Below are 20,399 nucleotides of genomic sequence, written 5' to 3'. Positions count from 1 at the left end.
TTTTCTTCATCCCTTTAAGTAACACTTTGACAGAAATCTCTGCTTCATCAGAACATAAGAAAATATAGATATATGATGAAAAAAAACTGTAAAAGTTAAAATGTAGAGAGATATGTTTATCTCTCAGTCAGTTACATAAAATGTTTTGATAAAGCAGGAATAAATATGATCCACTGATAATTTGTAAGTCCAGTCCATGTTGTCATTCTAGATATTTCATGTGTTCATTTTAATTATTGGTATATCAGTCCTTACAGCAATTGTTTTTTTTGTAATCATCAGTTTATTGCTATTGAGTATTTATTATAAATCGTTTGACATTAATAATTTCCTCTCAGCCACTGCAGTGGATATGAGTAGATCAGTGTCTAATAATATAATATAATTTACCCATTTTCTTATGTAGCTTTTTACTTTGGCTTAACACTGTCAGATAACGCAGCACTATAATGTACCTCATGTATCTTTTTAATAATGCTTTCATTTTTCCACTGCTTATAAAATATGATGACAATGGAAATCTGTTATTTCTTACTTTATTATTATTTTCTAAATTTACCTTAAAAAAAGAATGTATCTTTCATACATTTTACATCAATCATCATGATTAGACATACAGATCTAAACACAAAATTTTGTACTAAATAAAAGAGTAAAATGAAAGTTAAGAAAGACTAGATTCATTGAAAAGTCAGATGCAAACAGTGACTATAGAAGTTCTCTGAAAATTTTTACTATATGTTTGTAACATGGGTTCAAATAATTTATGCCACTAATACAGGTCTAAACAGTTATTATTCCAATAAGTGTACTTATTTATAAATCCCAGTAATGTAAACAAGTATCTTTTTAATTGTCCAAGATGCCCTTTAACATGAAATTTGACTTATACTTGGTCCAATTTTACACCAGGATTTATAACTTTAATATCTCTTCTGTTCATTTTAAATAATTTTACACTTTCATTTGGCCTCTGTAATCACCACTTTTTAAACTTGCTTGCCAAGTTAGTAAGGCATTTGGTATAAAATCCATTTATTCCTCTGGCATGCACTTTAGTAAGTCTGCTGCCTTTTTAAATAGTTAATCCTGATATTTTCGGTTTCCCCCACCTAAAGCCCAGTTTTTTATTTTTCTCAAACTCATCTCTTTTCTTCAATAACCAATGGCATCTTTAAGTGCTAACATTATCTTCTTCATTGTCAGTAGTTGTTTATGAATTTTGTGAAATTTGTTTATAGTCCATCTCACCACATACTTGTCAAAGTCAGTTAGTCCTGTTGCAGGCTTTTCACAGAATTAGTATTTTACTGGAGTAAACAAAGAAATCTCAGCTGGATTTTCAGCTAATTTTTCTAGCAACTGCTTTTCCTGTTTTCTCACTCGCTGGACTTGGGATTGTGATGCCCCACACACTGCTGCTGTTCTTTCTTCACATTTTTTAATGTAAATCAGATGTTTATCTTCCCCTTCCAACTTCAGAAATTGATCACATTCTTGTTTCATAAATTCATACACACAATTCATTATTTCCCAGGCCTGCAGTTATTTTGTTGTTTTTTATGGTAGACTTAAGTTCACTGATAATTATAAAGCACTAAAAATAAACAAATGATTATAAAACATGACTACCTTTTCTCAATCAGAACTTGAATAAAAGAATCTGATTTTGAATAAATACTCTTACAGGATCAACAAATACAGAACAGCTAGTTATTTGGTTTATGTTCATGCATTCAATAATGTAGGCTTAAGGATAATTATTTATTTTTACATTGTCCTGGCTGTATTTGAAAACTATGAGAACATAGCAAACAATGTAGCAATATTATTTCTTAATATGATTCTATGAAAGGTGATTCATTGCTATGTGAATAGCAATCTGACCTTTAGGTCAGATTGCTGACCTAAAGGCCTAAGCCTGAGTTATAATACCTGGCTTGTCCATATTATAATAAAATGATTTTATTATAATAAAATTTTATTATAATAAAATCACAGTAGATTATAAACTATAACCCACTGGTTGATCTAGTGGTGAATGCGTCTCCCCAAATCAGCTGATTTCGAAGTCTCGAGAGTTCCAGCGTTCAAGTCCTAGTAAAGGCAGTACTTTTTACGGATTTGAATACTAGATCGCAGATATTAGTGTCCTTTGATTGTTGGGTTTCAATTAACCACACATCTCAGGAATAGTCGAACTGAGACTGTACAAGACCACTCATACGTATCATCTGAAGTAGTACCTGAACAGTAATTCCCAGAGGCTAAACGGGAAAAAAAAAAATAAAAATTATTAACTATGTTTCTATACAATGTGTAGCTATTAAATAACTAGACTAATGCTGTAAAATATATATTTTTTTTAAATTTATACATATTTAGTTATCTCCTTAATACACACCCCTCCTCAATCCCTATAATCCTCCATATGAATTTTCCATTCAAAACAAAATTGTGAAATTTGGAAAATGGAATTTTCCATTGTGCTGGAAGTCTTCTTCTGTGAGTTCTTTCATGATGCATGCCACTTTTTGTTCACGGCTTCAACAGTCTGAAATCTTATTCCTTTTAACGCAGATTTGACCTTGGAGAACAGATAAAAGTCACACAATGCCAGGTCAGGCGAATAAGGCGGATGGTCTAACATTGGGATGTTATACTTGGCTAGAAATGTCTTGACAGACAATGCAGTGTGAGCCGGTGCATTTTTTCCTGAGAAGAACTTGTTCTTTCACAATTCGGGTTGCTTATTTCTTGTTCTTTCAGAGTTGAGCAAGGACCTTGAATAAAGACAAGAATAATTAACAGACGGTCAGATCAGATCAGTTACCAATTTTTTCAATATTTTTATTTGTTTTTGACGAGGAAGGGTGACCCAGGCGAATGATGTTCACCCGGGTGAAGGTATACAATCCCATGAATATCGGCTATCTTAAATACACTTAAACCACTCCAAAACCCACACACGTGGTAAACATTCATTGCCATATACCTTGTTTAATAAAAGATAAGTTTCAGTAACGGTTTTTCCAAGTTTCAATATGAAATTTCACATCAATTCTTTGCTCTAATAAAATACTTATCATTTTTTTCGGCAAAACAAAAAAACAGATGCTATCCAAACGAAGGCCATGGCCAGACTAATATGTCTACAGAAACTGGAGTGGCAACAATCTAAAGAGAAGGCTTCACGCTACACAGCTGTCGGTCTTACAAATTTGGCACATCCACAGTTCCTTTTTAGTAGCATTAGTCTTGTTATTTAATTGCCATACCTTGTATGTCGAACAATTATAAGTTTAGTTAATTTATCATTTAGCATGTTAGTTAATTTATCATAAATCATTATTATAAGAGTTTTTGTATTACATAGTACATAGTCATGATGATTTTTTTATTCTTTATTTATAGCATATAAAATATTGTTTCTCAGAAAATTACTGTAAATTAATTTACTTTTTTATAAAATCCAGTAATAATAGTCAAATAACGATCAATTTAATTTTTTTATGTAAAAATTTTAGATATTTTATTTTAGCATTTTTCCATTTATTTTTAATGTTTGGTAGTTAAATAACTTGTTACTAGATATGTAAATTGAAAATAGTTTCATGATTTTTTACAGCTTTGATATGACATTGACTTTTATATATTTTCTTATATTTATTTTTTATGTAAATATTAAAAAAGCATTCAGTAGAACTGTTTCTTTAATCATTTATAGTTGCAGCATTTTAATGTTTCTTGTTTTTAACAAGGAGATCTGTAAGTGATACTGTTTTGTGTTGTGTGTTTATTTTTTTCAATATTGGCAGTAGAGTTTTTATTTTATATAAATCATAAAATTTAAGTATTACTTGATCCCATCACATAGTGTTCCAACTGATTTACTCCACATGAAGTTTGTATTTTTTTATAAGATTTAGAAAAGTGCCATACAGAAGTAAAATTATTAAAGCAGTTTTATATTTATAAATAACTTTTTATAAATAAAAAGTGTAGTTATTTGGCATTATTTTAAAAAGTTTTAGATCCTGAAAGATAAATCAAAAGTTTCTGAACCCAAAACTTGTTTGATTATGTTCAATAGTGAGGGGTAAATTTAATGAAGCAGTTTATTGAAATCTTTGTATAAAATAGTAGCTTCAAGGGTTTTTTTAACAAGGAAACATGATTTAATGTGAATTGGATATTCTTTTTTTTTAATTGAAATTGATTATTTAAAAATCATATTTACTACTATTAGGGCCAACTGTTTTCATTACACAAAAATAAAAATGGAAAATAGTTCGATTTCATGTCAACAAGTAACATTATGTACAAAAATAAAATTTAAAAAAATTATTTGTTTTTTTTTTAATTTGTTAAAATTGTATAGCAGTAGCTTTTTTCAAATGGTTCACTTATTCCAAAACTCACTGACTAGATGCAGATTTTGATGGGATGGAAGATGGAAAATAGAAGAATGGTGTGGTTTTATGATATGTAGTTCTTGTATTGATTAATATTTACGCTTTGATAAGTAGATATTATTTGACATAGAAAAGAGTGTTTCAAAGAAACAGTTATAGGTATCATTAATAAAATGAATGTTGTGAATCATGTAAGAAATAGATAATAACAGTTAAATCAATATTGGCAACTCGCTGTCTTTTACAGATTTAAAACCTAAAGGTCAGAAAAGACTTAGTTTTCCAACTTCCAAATGATTTTATTAAATTTATCTTAAAGTAAATCTGAAGTTGGTTGTGGTAGCTAATAAGAATTGTCTTCATCACTTGTTTTCTTTTGCAAACAATCTAGTGGTTGTAATTTAGAGGGTTAAAAAATCAATTATAATGTATTACGACTTTGAAAAAGATTATTGGAAATGAGTTCAAATAATAAAAATTAATAGAACAGAATATCTTAGCAATGTCCTGAATTACAATATTGAAATAGTTGAAGGTTGAGTAAGATCAATATTATGGAGTAAGAATGTTGACTGCAAGACAAATCTTTAATAAAGTAATATGTTTTAGGGATGCTGAGATGAATAACTCATGAAAACGATGAAGAATGTTGTCATCACAGCAAATTGACGTCTGGATTTCTGCAAGAAAATCTATATAAGAAAAATGTAATAGTGAAATTAAGCCAGTAAACAAAGATGAAAAAAACTATAACAAAAATAGAATGAGAAATCTGATGAAATGGTCATCTGTAAAGAAATATTTATTAAAACAGTTATGAAATGTATAGTTTAAGGATAAAGTAAAAGAAAACCAAGGCCTAAGTTGAAGTGGTTCCATTGTGTTGAACATTCAATGGGGAAGTTCCAACTTAAGTCAACATATAAATAAAACAGAGTTAGCAGAAGAGCTATTAAAGAATGGAAGTATTCATAAAACTTCCCAAAAAATCTTTATGTCATGTTATACACACAGGTTTAGGACCTATATATTTTATTACGGGCTGTGTTTATAAATGGTATATCGGTTGAAGGAAACCCTCAGTACTGAGGAAAATATTCCAAAAAAAGTGATAGGTTTTATTATTGTTTTCAAAAATTTTTTGATTAATGTGGTCAATGTGGTAATGTCATTAAAATAAAAATTAATGTTACCTGCAGCACACAAAAAAAAATTTATTTGCTTCTGTATGACTGTATCCCCACATCATGAATGTATTTAAAAGAAAAAAAAATTGAATTAAAAAATATACACCAACAGAAGAATTTTAATTCAGGTTTTGCATCTGTGAAGTATATTGCATGGTACTTAAATGTTGCATTAATAATTTGCACTATTAGCATGAACTCATAGTTGGATTGATAATGAGGTAATTTGAACAAATGTTAGAAGAGTTTAGTTTTTGATTTAAATCAATAAGTCACCTTTTTGTCAGTACAATACAAAATATTCAAAAAATTGGTATTGAGTCTCTCAATTGAAACAGATAAAAATTTGAAGTTCTGAATTTTTAAAGATTTGAGACTTCTATTTGCACAAATGCAGTACTTCTAATGTATTCATCAATTTTACATTTAATATTAATTTTGTCTAATAATGAAACATTTATACTTTCATGATAAATCTCCTGCAACTTATAATATTATTCTAGATTGACAATAAAAGATATTTACTTGTAATATTAATTGAGATTCATAATAATAGTATTCTAATTCTGTCTCTAACACAAAAAGTACAATTTGTTGTATAAAAATTCACTATTTTATCATTTACATATAAATATAAAATTTTATGAAGCAAATACCAATAATTCTCTCTGAAGAAAATACTTCAAGAAAAATTAAAAACTGAAAGTTAGAACATTAATAAACTGAATGCCTTAGAACATTTTTCATGTCATGCAGATCTAGATAGTTGAAACAAACTGCACTTAAATATTTGTAAATCTATGAAAAAAATGTTTATTATTAACAATCTCAACAGTCCTATTCTTGTTCTTTACTGAATGTATATATTGCATTGTTTCTCAACCAAAATGAGCACTTTATATCATCCATCCCAATTTATATTATATTTGCTACACATGTAAGGCACCTGAGCTACAAATGGTACTACTTAAGAGTTATTTCTCTGAGAATAATGATGTTTAAAATACAGCCAGTTCCTGTGGTAAACAGAATAAACGATTTTCTCGTAAGGATAAATATCATCAACATTTTAATGGACTTGGCATGCTGATAATGCAACAATATATTCAGCCTGTTTACAATACATGAGCTGAAAGTTTGCCCGTTGCCAACTGCTGTGTCTAGTGTACTAGTCATTGTATTGTACTAGTTTGTTGTGTTTGCATTTTATACACAAATGTGTCATGTTATTAGTAATAGGATGGTGTCACCTGGTTAGATAGTACAACAAACCCTGCTTGCCTGTATTACCTAAGCCAGCCAATAGTTCGATTCACAAAGACAAGGGCAATCCTTCAGCTCACTTAGTGTAAAATACAATGGAAAAACACTTCACTTCACTCCTTGTTTCAGTAATACCAGGCTTACAGTCTAAGACATTATTATTCTTGAGGATACTCAAGTTTCTTCAGGGATGAATTATTCTCATCTGAGATCACATGTAACTTGTGTAGTTATGTTACATACTTTTTTAAATTTATTTTTCATTGATCAACATGACAAAATGTGGTAAAACTTTAAAAATACTTTTTGTAACAAGGTTTTAATATATGATTATGCTCCACATTTCCACTTCTCAACTCTCTTCTAACTTGAGATTTCATTCATTGCTTGATGTAAAGTGCAATTTAGCTCTTTTACCACAACTAGAAAATTCTAGTTTATGCCTTAGAACAGCAAAATAACCTCTGTTATTTCCAATAAATATACTATATCTGTAATAAAATATTTTTTTTTAGAATTAGATGTTGGATTTAGCAAGGGAAAAAATACACAATCACTCAGAAAATGATCTAGAAGCCAAATCCAGTCTTTTCTTGCTTTGTTTCTCTCAGATAAAAGAAATAACGGCAAGACCCATCCGTTTTATCTATGTAAAATAGATATTTCTATTTTACATTATATTCATATTTCTATTTTTATCTTTATGACTCTTGGAATGAATGTTGTAGTGAGAAGCCACCGAAAATTTCAGTACTCAGTCTGATATTGCAAGCAATACAAAATTAATTTATAATCTTACATAATCAAATCAAAATTACAAAAATTATTTTAAGTGAACTTATTTTACATTTATTTCACTGTTTTGAGGTTGTGAATTGCATGTATACTACATAAACAAAGATGCATTCATGTTTAAATTTACCTAACTAATGTTATTCTGAAGAATTTAATCAATTTTCTATTTATTGTCTATTTTTTAAACAAATCCAGTACATTCCTCTTTCTTACTTGCTTTGTAGTTAATTTTTTTGAAAAATGGGTTGGCTCTTTTCGATTAAGAGGCTGCATTTCTGTTACTTCATAAAAGTGTAAACATACACATCAAACCATGATACTGACATCATGGGATAACTCCAACTCATTTTACTCCCACTCTTTAATTACAATGTTTTCACTATCTTATGCAGTGTGATACAATGGGACATATACCAACAGATTATTAATCCCTACCTGATTCATTTTATATAGTGGCAATGCAATTTTTTTTTTTTTTTTTTTTTTTGTAAAATACTGCAAATATTGTACAATTCATGGATCATTTGTAAATTTATTCATGGCATTTTGTGTAGTTATACAATATTGTAAATGAGATACATACACTTACCCTATGTTAATTAATAATGTTAATAAAATGAAAACTGTAGTTGTTAATATAAATAAAATTATAAAGATATTGATGAAATTAAAGTAAAATAAATAAACAAAAATAGTATCATCAAAGAAATAAATGAAATTACCAACAAAATAAACACATAATTCAAGCTGGTAACAGCAATGCTTTGTATGATTTTTTAATTTTATAAATTTCAACATGCTTATACTTTCAATAATAAAAAAATTAACTGAAAAGATGCAAAAGATTTTTAAACAATCAATAAAATCCATCCAAATAAACAATCAAATAGTCAAGTAATCAAACAGTTTAACTCTGAATAAGACCTTGACTGTAGTTTGCATGATTAGTTAGGTAAGATTTTTTTATATTGCTAATTTTCTCCTTTATTAATAAATATCTTGTAAAAATAGAAATATCTATCTCAACTGCAGTAGAACATCAATTATCCAACCTCCTATTAATCAAATATTCTACTGATCGAACTAGATTTTTCAATCATAAATCAACTAAAATAATTATTATAATACATAAATTGATAATATTTTGTACAAAATTATAATGATTGTTATTTATATGTATATAATTGCAGATAATGGTATAATAACTGAAGAAATTAGATGTCATAATTTGGTTTATTTAACAAATTAAAATATAATCAGAGAATTAAGACTCAGACAGCTGGTATAGTATTATTTAGTTAAGATTTAGATATGAAATAGCAGAGCTGATATAAATATTTTAGAGCCATTGTCTTGCCAGGATGAGATGTGTTCTTAACTAGAACCAACAATAAATGGTGGATAGGAAACAAAACGAAGAAACCAATAGCATTAATAATTAACTGCTACGGCCAAACTTCCATCTGTTAACTCTACCTCTTGAATTCAAAAATTTAATTTCTATATCATTGCCAATAACATACAAAATAAATAAAATAGTTATTTCACAATTTAAATTATGAAATATAAAATTATTAAATATATTACTCAAAAAATAACAGCTAATTCAATGATGAAATGAAACATTTTAATGTTAACAGACAAATAGTATAATCAACCACTCTAAAACAATGTAAAATTCTGTAAACACTTGTAAGACATAATATAGTGTAAATTGTACTTGAAATCTGTATATTTACACACATTTGGAAAGTGCTTCTTTTATTTTGCTGTGTTTAACTAAATTTATGATACATCTTTAATTAGCTTATGTTTTAAAAAATAATTCTTTTCTAATAATGGTTTATTTATTAAAAAAATCAGTTTATTGATTAGCATCATAAAATGGGCTAATATTAATAAAATGATTTATAATCAACCATATACTAAAAGGGGAATCCAAATCACTTTGAGGTAGGTCTCATTTTTAATAGCAACACTAATAATGGTACTGAAAAAGGAGTGTATAGTTGGGAATAAAAAATCTTCTGGAATAATAATTTACATATAATTTGAAAACTATTCATTAATAACGTTTAATAAGTAGTTGTAAACTTGATTTTCTCAAAAGACTCTTGTCTAAGTAGTCTGGATAATTAATGCTCTATTGTACTTGATTATTTATTGCTAAACTAATGATGAAATTTTTCACTGATACTGATTTTTATTTACTGCTGAATCAAAATTTTACATCTGCTTTTTAGATTAAGATAAACCAAATTTTTTATTTATTTTACTAGCTTCTCCCAGCATGCCTAGACACATCCTCTACAGCTAGGTCCTCCGGGCGGGTTGTCCTGGCGAGCGGCATCTCAGAATTGGATTATTAGGTGTCCAAAATTGATTATATAACGATACTCTTGTACAAAACGATATTATATAGTATAATTTAAATTTATTTATAAATATAAAAACTCAAACAGACAAACAAAAACACAAAGAAATTTATTAATAAACATACAAACAAAAAACCTTGTGGCAACTCTTTTATTATATTTAAAATATCGGCCCTGAAGAGGACCATTGGGTTTGTCATCGTTCAGTTAAGCACCCTTCCTCATTAGAAAATATGTTTTAGAGTGGGTTACCATCATCGCACTTTCTAAAAAAAATAACTTCAAAACAAAATATCTGCTTGCACTTTTAAACTCTTCTCTTTAACAAACAAAAATCACTGTTCCACTTAACAATATAGACCATCAGAAATTTCTCTAAAAATGAAGGATGGTCAGAAGAGACAGTTTTCCAGTAGTAACATGGTTAATTTGAGTAATTACTTTTTGATTATAGTTCATTATTTATGAAGAAAAACTATCACATAAATAAAAAAAATATATTATTAATATTTCGCATATATGTTGATTAAAGAAATAAATATATTACAAGTATACACCATAACAAGTACAAGTAATAAATAAATAATAACATAGTAATTATACACCGACCACCATGAGACGAGACATGTACTAATGAATCGGGATTTTCCACTAGCAATCAGTACATTCTGATGCCTGTTATCTGAGAACATTATTACTTATTATTGTATGGAATGACAGCACTCGCACTCGGACTACAGGTGTTTTATGTACTAAGCTAAGGGGGATGGAGACACACACACACACACACACAGAGACAGACTCACATACAAATGCCCTTTAGTAGGGTAGGTTTATAAACTTAATAATATGCAACATTTTAATTAAAATTGTATTTTTATACCAGTTATTAATTTTTTGCAATTTTATTTTTCTAATTTTTCATGTTTTTTGTTTTGCAGTACATGTGTATTTGTAAGCTTGATTATTGTTTTATGATTTGCATGGTGATCAGTTTATCATTACTTAAAAGCTTTTTTAATTGTAGTTAATATTTCTATAAAATTAGTTTGGTACATTTTTAATAATTTTAAATTAAACATGATTTACCAGATAGTACAATCTGTAAATCAAGATTTATAAGATATATCTAGGAAAATTTTATGAACTCTACAAAACTGTGTTAAAAGGCAGTATTTTTTTTTTAATGTATATACCTTATCTGCATGTCATCAGAAAATTTATGTTTAATAAATATCATACAAAATAATTTTGTTCCTATTTAAGCATTTTTATTCCATTTATTTTTGCCAACTTAAATTTAAATACATCAAATCAAGCACTATATCATATTAAAACTCACCACATGCTGACTCATATAGAACAAGAATTTTTTGTAAAAAAATCTGGAATTTGATAACAGATAGTCATTTGGTTAAATTTTAAACAGTTATAACTTCAGTTATAGGAGGAATTGTTTTATATGATACTATTGTAAATGTACTACAGATTCATTATTGTATTAATAATTTCTCATTTAATTAAAAAGATTTATTTACATTTATATTTCTTTTTTGGCATACTAATTAAACTGTTTATTTTTGAACTTAAATATAAAAAATTAAAATCAAAGAAATGTATATAGGTATTTTTCACAACAGGTAAAACATCTTTTATCATCTGATATGCATTATTTATTTCAATTTGTTTTTTTTTTTCAGTTTGTTAGATATTTAAATAACTAGCATACTAATTTATATAAGCAAATTTAAAGATTATACAACAAATTTTATTAAAAGGAAGATAGGTATAATACTACTCCTTCAACAGCTTAATTAAAAATGCAAGCTGTATTATGAATACTTATAAGAAGTATCACTAGAATAATGCTTTATTTTTTTTTAAACTTTTCTTCTTTTTTTAGGCTGTAGAACTATGCCTAAAATCAGGAGCAAAGATTTCAACACAACAGCACGATTTATCAACGCCAGTACATTTAGCATGTGCACAAGGAGCAATTGATATTGTTAAGTTAATGTTTGGTCTTCAACCCTCTGAAAAAGCATTATGCCTTCAATCATGTGATGTACAGAAAATGACGCCTTTACACTGTGCTGCTATGTTTGATAGAGCAGAAATAGTTCGTTATTTAATTTCAGAAGTAAGAGTTTATTATTCATTTTAATATATTGCAGTCACATTTAATGTTATTAAATTTATTGTATTTATATGAGATAAAGAGAAAAATTATAGTGGATATATTAGTTCATCCATGCAGGTAAATTTAATTACATCATAGTGGTTCATCCTTTTAACCAGAAGGTCAAGAGTTTGAATTATGCTCAGACTACACATTTTTTACACACTATAAATTTATTAGTCATAAGCAGCTGTAAAGGGCAATCAGAAATATTATGGTCAGACTACACACTATAAAATTCATTAGTCATAAGCAGCTGTAAAGGGCAATCAGAAATATTCCATGTTGGTTCAGGGCCAACATGTTTATTATAAAAGAGAATTGACTTCAATTTTTGTTTAGTCACATATTTACATTCCCTTTGCATCTTGCTTGTACATTGAATTTATCCAGACATTTCTAAGTAAGAGTTTCCTTCGTAACTAAAAATAATCAGCAACACTTAAAGATTCATTTATACTTAGAAATGTTTCTTATTTAATAAAAATAAAAACCACTTTTTTCAAAAAGATTTTCAGCTTATCGACTACTATAAATAGTACAATATCAGAAAAACATTAAATATGATTTTGAAGGTTTTTTTCTAAGATACATAGGTGAATTTTGTTATATCTTAAAACTGAATCTGGTATGGGGAATCCTAGATGAAAAAAGGAAAGAGAGTTAAGACACTGTAATTCTTGTCATTATAACTTGCTCATTTTTTTACAATCTTTAGGTCACAAAATTCAATATTTTTTTTTAGCCAACCTTCTTTATATTTAAGTTAATGGGTGACTGTGGGAGAGCTTTGATGTGAAGTTATTTGGGATGTCAGCCATAAAAGTGAGCTGTTGATCACCATAATATCTGTTGAAAATATTATTTCAATTAATGCCAGTTCTGAAATGGTTAGAAAAAGTGTAAAAGTGTAAAGTGCTAAAAATGATTTATATTACATTTATATGTTATTTATAATTTTTAGTTATATAAATAACATTTTTAATATGTTATTTTTGTAAGTTTAAATATTAATTTTTGTTTTAATACCTCATTTTTTATGTATTTAGGGTGCTGATATTAATGCACTTGATAAAGAAAGACGATCACCATTACTTTTAGCAGCATCAAGAGGTGGTTGGCGTACAGTTCTGGCTTTGATTCATCTTAAAGCTAATATTCATTTGAAAGATTCTAATCATCGTAATATATTACATTTAGTTGTTATGAATGGTGGACGTTTAGATGATTTTGCCAGTGCTGTAATTAAGGTATTTATACTAATCTATATAAATAAATATATGATGTTTAAATAAATTAATTATCTTAATGAAATTTTTCATCTCTCGTCTAATTCGTCTTTAAAAAGTAGTTTACACTGCTTATGCTGATTTTCTTTCATGTGATATTAAAATGGCTGAGTAGGTTTAAATGAAAGTTTTTTTTTTAATTTATTCATTTTCAGTCAAGAGAATTCTATTCTTAATTGTACTGTAAAACTTTCTCTTATAGTTATATCCCTCTCTTGTTTAAAAATGCTTTCTCTTTGTTATCTTTTCAAACATAATGTATTAGAGAATGCACTCTGCTTTTTGTTTACAGTACCTTACTTTAATTTAAATTTTTCAATTTATTTTTAATAAATATTCTTTTATTAATATAATATTATTTTATAAATATATATATTTTTTTTAATTTGAATTGTTAATAAGAATTCTACTATTTGCTTATTTTATCTGAAATTTAACAAAAGAATGATTTAAAAGCTATCTCTGATAGGCTTCTATCTTTGATAAAAGTAGAAGATATTGATTGGCAAACTCTATTCAGGAAAGAATGAGACAAAGATATAATTTATCCTTATCACTTTCCATCCTGTATCTAGAAGTAGCAACAAAGAAACTGAAGGAAAGTTTTAGGAGCGGAACACCAATTCAAAAGTTTGAAAATGGTATGAATTCCTTTTTCGAAAAGAAATTCAACTTGAAAATGATTAAGACATACATCGTGAAATGTGACAAGAAGAAGAACATTGAACAGGGATGTAGTGGGACCAGAATGACACACATGTTACTTGAAAAAAATAATATATGCATGTTCCTCCATTTCTATAGCTCTTTTATACAATGTTTTGTAGGGCATTTCCTTTCCTTAGTTTATGATACTGACCCCAATGGTTTTATTTTCTTTTGGGATAAGGAACTGTAATAATATTTTTGAATAAATTATATGGAAAATAATAAAAATTGGTAAATTTTCAATGGGCAGATTTGAAAAATTTAACAACATAAAAATATTTCTGCAGTGTTTTTATTATTTGTTTCATGGGCATGATACTACGATAAAGTCACAGTGTCGTGTTTTGTAGGCCATTTCATGGAAACCCATGAAATTATTCTTATTCTTGCGATAAGAAACTAACAATATTTTCGCAATAATTATTTCCTACGTCTTTAGTCACAATTGTGTACAGAGAAGACCTTGAAATTTCTGGGAATTTTTCAGAAAGTTCACTTATCGTAAACCTCAGTTCGTCGCGAATAAAATCGTCAACACGCTCAACCAGACTTATTCAGCAAAAACAAAAAAAAACTCGATCAATCGCACCCAAATTTTTATTTATGTTTCTCAGTATAACTGAGAAAGTCTTTAGATATATTTTGGCTCGAAAACCAAAATCGATTGCTTTCCAATTTTCAGCATACATTCTTATTATACCATGGAAGCTTTTAAGCCTGAAACATATTTATACTCCGTAGGAATAACAGTACTTGATTTAATACTTTCTTGTCATTGCCTAGAATTTGGTGAATGTTACTGGATAGTTTAAATTGGCGACGTAAGGCCGCATAACAAACACAGTCCACAAGGATGTGGCGCACAATTAAGCGGTAGTCTCATCTTATGCATGGGGTGCATTTTCCACTGACATCAGATACCCATGAGTAGCTTTAGTATATCCTACCCTCAATCAGCAGAGGACTACTTCCTCTAGGCGAATTTTCCTGTGGCAGGAATTCTATGGCAGAGTATCTTTGATATGTCAAAGTTTGTTGTCTACTGTACCAATCCACTCATCTTGCCACTTTGCGCTAAATGTTAGTTTTACATAGTTAACGAAGTCGGATGTAGTAACACAAGTGGAATCTGCACTTTCATTACCTGGAATCCCCATGTGGCTAGGGATCCAGAAGAAACTCATTTGTGTGTTGCAATGGTTGTCATACTAATAAATAATACAAAAATAAAATGTTAAAATAAATAATACCCTTATTTTATTTAATGCCTAAAATAGTATTCTCACAAAAAAATTAAATATGAAAATATTAAAAAAAAGTATTAGTTAATTTTAAAATTTCATTAAAAAAAATTGTGGGAGTACAAATTCATTGTTCTAGCACATTTTTTTATCACTAAGTTCCTGACGATGAAGAATTAAACTGTAATATACCAGACATTGTAAACTAATATTTTTATATTACATACGAGGTGTGTGAGAAAAGTAATGAGATTGGTAACACTGCGAGCCATCTGGCAATGCTGTGTCTACCGGTCTGTGCTAGACCGGTTTGTTCATCCCTTCCACATGCTCGTACGAGTTTCAATTTCGTTCAGCAAACACATTATTTTTGACAGCGCCATCAGTGAAGTTGTGTGTTACGAAAATGGAGCATCGGAATTTAGAGCAACGTTGTGCAATCAAGTTTTGTGTTAAACTTGGGGAATCTACAAGCGTGACCTTTGAAAAGTTGAAACAGACCTATGGGGAACATTGCTTATCAAGAGCACAAGTTTTCCGCTGGCACAAATCATTTTTGGAAGGCCGAGAAGACGAAGATCAACCTCGCTTAGAGAGACCTTCAACTTCAAAATCTCGTAAATAACTAGTTAAATGTAATCTTAATTACAAAATTGTCTTTTTTAAAAAAGAAGAGATGTACCTTGTTTGAATATACAATAGTAATACAAAGAAATAACTCAATGGAGTAAAATAATATTTCAAATAGCTAAATTTTCTTATTTGTATAACTTTGTATTTAATTGTTATAGGCTCAGTCTGAAGAACACTTACGTGAACTTTTAAATGAAAAAGATAATATGGGCTGTTCACCATTGCATTTTGCTAGTAGAGAAGGTCATATTAGAAGTTTAGAAAACCTTATTACTTTAGGTGCATGTATAAATTTAAAGAATAATAACAATGAAAGTCCTTTACATTTTGCTGCAAGGTTAGTATCTCTTAGCTTATACTGATTTCTACTAAATAATATGGAAATAATTTACTTAAATTAATAAAGTTGTAATTATATTAAATTATATATATGTGTATATAAGTTTAATTTGGATTTACAGTTAATATTATGGTGCAGTCGCTGTCAAGTAACAGCGAGCTTGGAGTGGCAATGATTACTAGCCAACATAAGTTTTCATCATGTTTATGCTACTAAAAGACAACTAATCATGGTGAACTAATGTTTCAGAGAACAATAGTATAGCAGTGATGTGTGGGCTGATCATCCAAGCTCACAATTACATAGCAGCTACTGTATAGTATCAATCTATTACTGTTATTCATTTTCTTATGTATATACTATTGTGTAGCTGATGTAACTAACAATAATGGTTGAAGGGATTTTGGAAGACCCAAGAAGTGATATACTGCAACAGTTACAAATACCTAATCCATGATGAGGGAGAAAAGACATTAAATAATGTTTAATAATTACTTACATTAGATTCATCAGGTTTTTTATGACTGTTCATTGTTTGAAAATAAATTATAGTGATGGAGTTAAACATAATTTGGTTTCAAGTTATTTAAGTATCACCTCTCATGTTTACATGAGTATATGAATATGAATATTTAGTTCATGAGGAAGTTAGAAGCAATTGTAACATCCATGATTTTTTCATTTGCCACGTACATCAAGCTTTATATTCCACTGCCTATAAAATTTGGTAAATATCTGTCTTAATTCTATTCATCCTCATAAGGGTAACTTATTTCAAGCACCTTTTTCAAAGGATAACTAATAAATTATATCAAGAGAATCTGTTAAACAGTTATTAAATTAATACCAAAAATAAAAATACACTTATGAACAATTAAAAATAAAAAAATCAGTTGCAAAATAGAGATCAGTCTATACAGGAATTAAAGTTAAATATAGATATAAAATAACCATGTACAAACACACACATACAAGTACAACTTAACTAAAAATATTTATCATTTTATTAAAATATAATATTTTTTTGTTTATTTAATTCAATGATTCTAACTAAAGTGCGTGCACATACCATATTTAGTAAATTTAAATTTCACAACTTATATAGAATAAATTTTGCTGTACAGTCAGAAGGCTAAGGTAGCCGCAAGGTTTAACATATAGGGTACCGATTCAACCGAGCGATTGAGAGTCTGCAATGTAGCAGACGACTAAAACAGCTGTACATCAGTGCTCTTCTATTAAAGCCCAACAGGGCAAGGAATGGGGGGTGGTGGCCAGAATGTCACTAAGCGGGTGTCTTCCCCTACTGGGTTGGGATGTACATCAGTGCTACCAAGCTATAAATAATTAATATTTAAAGTGTAAAAAATAATTTGGTTGGCAACTCTGTGGAATTTCAAATTTCCTGGTCCAAGAGGACGAGAAAAAAATAAATTTCCCGCAGGGAAAAAGGAAAATTCCAAAATGCAGACTAAGACACTAACACTTCTTGTGGTGACAAGGAATACTATTGACAGCACTCTTAGCCACTAGTTTAGGAGAATTTTTTTGGGTTGGGGGTGCGATTTTGGAAAAATATTTTTTTTGAAATATTGTTATTTTAAAATCATTGTGCCTAAGAAAAATATACTTTAATTAGGCAAAATCTCAAGATGCTGAGGGTGACCTTGCTCCAAAGCCTCACCCCCTTTACCTTTTAAGTTGAAAATTTAATGACAATAATGCCCTATATATAGAAGTAATCTGACCCAAGTTTGGATAAAATCGGTCCAGTAGTTCTGGAGGTATAAGGTGATTTAGAGGCCGAGGCCAACACCAAACACACACACACACATATACATATGAAAATTAACATCTAGAAACCTTCCATCCGGTGTTTTGCATTCCTTAGGTGTCAAAATGTCAAAATCCAGTGAAAACCACATATACCCAAATTGGACCGAATACAATACTTTCCCTTCTAGAGCTACAGCTCTGCTGTAGCACTATCTAGACAGAAAAGTAAAAATGTAAAAGAAATATTTTCAAAACATTCATTTCTATCTTCTGTGTTTATTTCTATCCATGTTTCTACTTGTAAAAATAAAAATGATTATTTCTTGATTCTGCCTTGCGAGGAGTTTAAATAGTTCAGATGGCATTTATGCTAAGTTTTCACTTTGTCTTCACATAAACCAATACTTTATAATTTTTCATTTAGGTGTTTTTTAAAAACTTTTGTTTGTTTTTAAGGACAGATAATATACTATTCTTTTTTATAGCATTTGATCTTGTTTGTGTCTTTTTTTTTATTAAACTATTTTGAATATAAATATTTATTTTAAGTTGTAATTTAAAATGTATATATTTACTAAGATCCATCTTATAGTGATGAGAAAAACAATTTTAACTATAGAATGATACATATTTCTAGGTTCTTATTTTTGTTAATATATCTTGAGCATTTACTCTTTTCATTATAAAAAATATTTTACATTATTAAAAAAGTATATTATTTACTGAGATTGTTAGCCTTTTCTGAGTGATAACTATTTATTTGTTCAACTTTCCTTACTCAAAATAAATCATATATAAATAATTGAGCACATCACTATTTGCACAAAAAGTGGCATCAGCTAATGAATAGGATTAAATATAAAAATTTATTTATTTTTTTTATGAATAACTCTTTAGTAATTTATTTTATTTAATAACCTCATGCATTATTTACAACTTTATTTTAATAAATATTAAGTCATTTGACAAATTTCATACTATTTTTCATTCTTTTCTTTCCTATGATAATTTTTTAATGTACATTCTAACTTTCTTTGATAATCGTTTATGTAGCTCTTCAGTTATCAGTTCCTGTCTTTCCTATCATTTTTCTATCATTCTGTTTCAATTTTCTACAGCAGTGGAACTTTCTATGTTGTACCTTTTATAAGTTGGTAGCAGATACATTAAAAAATCCATGATTAATCAATTTGGTGATAGAAGAATTTGTACAGCATTATGATTTGCAACTAAAGGAGACAGACTGAATTCTTGTTTCACTCTTTTTCACTTTCCTTTCTTCACCACTACTGTTTTAGTAGTTACCTGATTAATTTCTTAACAGCAATAACCAATTCAAAAATACCTTCATGATTTTTAATCATTTGTTACATAAAGAATTTTGGGGAAATTAGTTAAAGGCATGTTATAGCAACACATACATTATTAATTTAGATTCATTTGTGTTATTCTAATTGTAACTTTAATTGATGATAGAAAAATTATTACAGCATTTTTATCTTTTATTTTGTAGATATGGTAGATACCATACAGTGAAACAGCTACTTGATTCAGAAAAGGGTTCATTTATCATTAACGAAACAGATGGAGAAGGTCTTACACCATTGCATATTGCCTCACAACAAGGTTAAAAAATATTTTAATAAACCTTTTCTTATTGTTATTAAATAATAATATTTTAATCTGTTCTATTTCTATCAAAATATTTACAAATTCAGATATATATATTTTTTAAATCTGCTAGCTAATCAATCATCTTTATTAAAATCTTTACCCAGTTTGTTTTAGTAAGTTCAATACTAGTTCAAACAATCTAATAAAATTAAAATGTAATGTATATTTTACTGAATTTAATTCATACTTAAATATAAAATACTCGATTTTATAAAGCAATACTCGATTTTATGAATAAAGCATATTCATTTTAAATAATTTACTGAGAAACGGCTGAGAAAATTAATTTCAGCTGAAACTACAGCAGGACTCAGTTTACTAATCATATTTTATTCATTACATAATTCAGCAATTCAAAAAATTTACTAAAATGAAATAGTAATATTTTAATTTAATTTAACATTTTCTTATAACAGTTCTGGTGATTTATCAGATCTTCATCCAAGTCAATTGCTGTGACACCATTGTGTTTTTTTGTAGTTATACTAAAATCTTATTAACTTTTATATATTTCATTAACTGGA

The 20,399-nt window shown here is 28.2% G+C and overlaps 1 protein-coding gene across 1 annotated transcript in view; it reads left to right on the top strand.

The window, feature by feature from the left end:
- Positions 1–20,399, top strand: part of TrpA1 (Transient receptor potential cation channel A1) — a 202,612-nt gene that overhangs the window by 143,645 nt on the left and 38,568 nt on the right. Inside the window, exons 7-10 of the mRNA XM_075372580.1 lie at positions 11,939–12,175; positions 13,264–13,464; positions 16,244–16,422; positions 19,715–19,827. Coding sequence (XP_075228695.1) covers positions 11,939–12,175; positions 13,264–13,464; positions 16,244–16,422; positions 19,715–19,827 — 730 coding nt within the window. The remainder of the gene's footprint in view (positions 1–11,938; positions 12,176–13,263; positions 13,465–16,243; positions 16,423–19,714; positions 19,828–20,399) is intronic.

Source organism: Lycorma delicatula, chromosome 8, assembly GCF_047948215.1.
Source record: "Lycorma delicatula isolate Av1 chromosome 8, ASM4794821v1, whole genome shotgun sequence".
In the NCBI taxonomy this organism is placed as follows: domain Eukaryota; kingdom Metazoa; phylum Arthropoda; class Insecta; order Hemiptera; family Fulgoridae; genus Lycorma; species Lycorma delicatula.
This window is presented reverse-complemented; position numbering and strand designations above follow the sequence as displayed.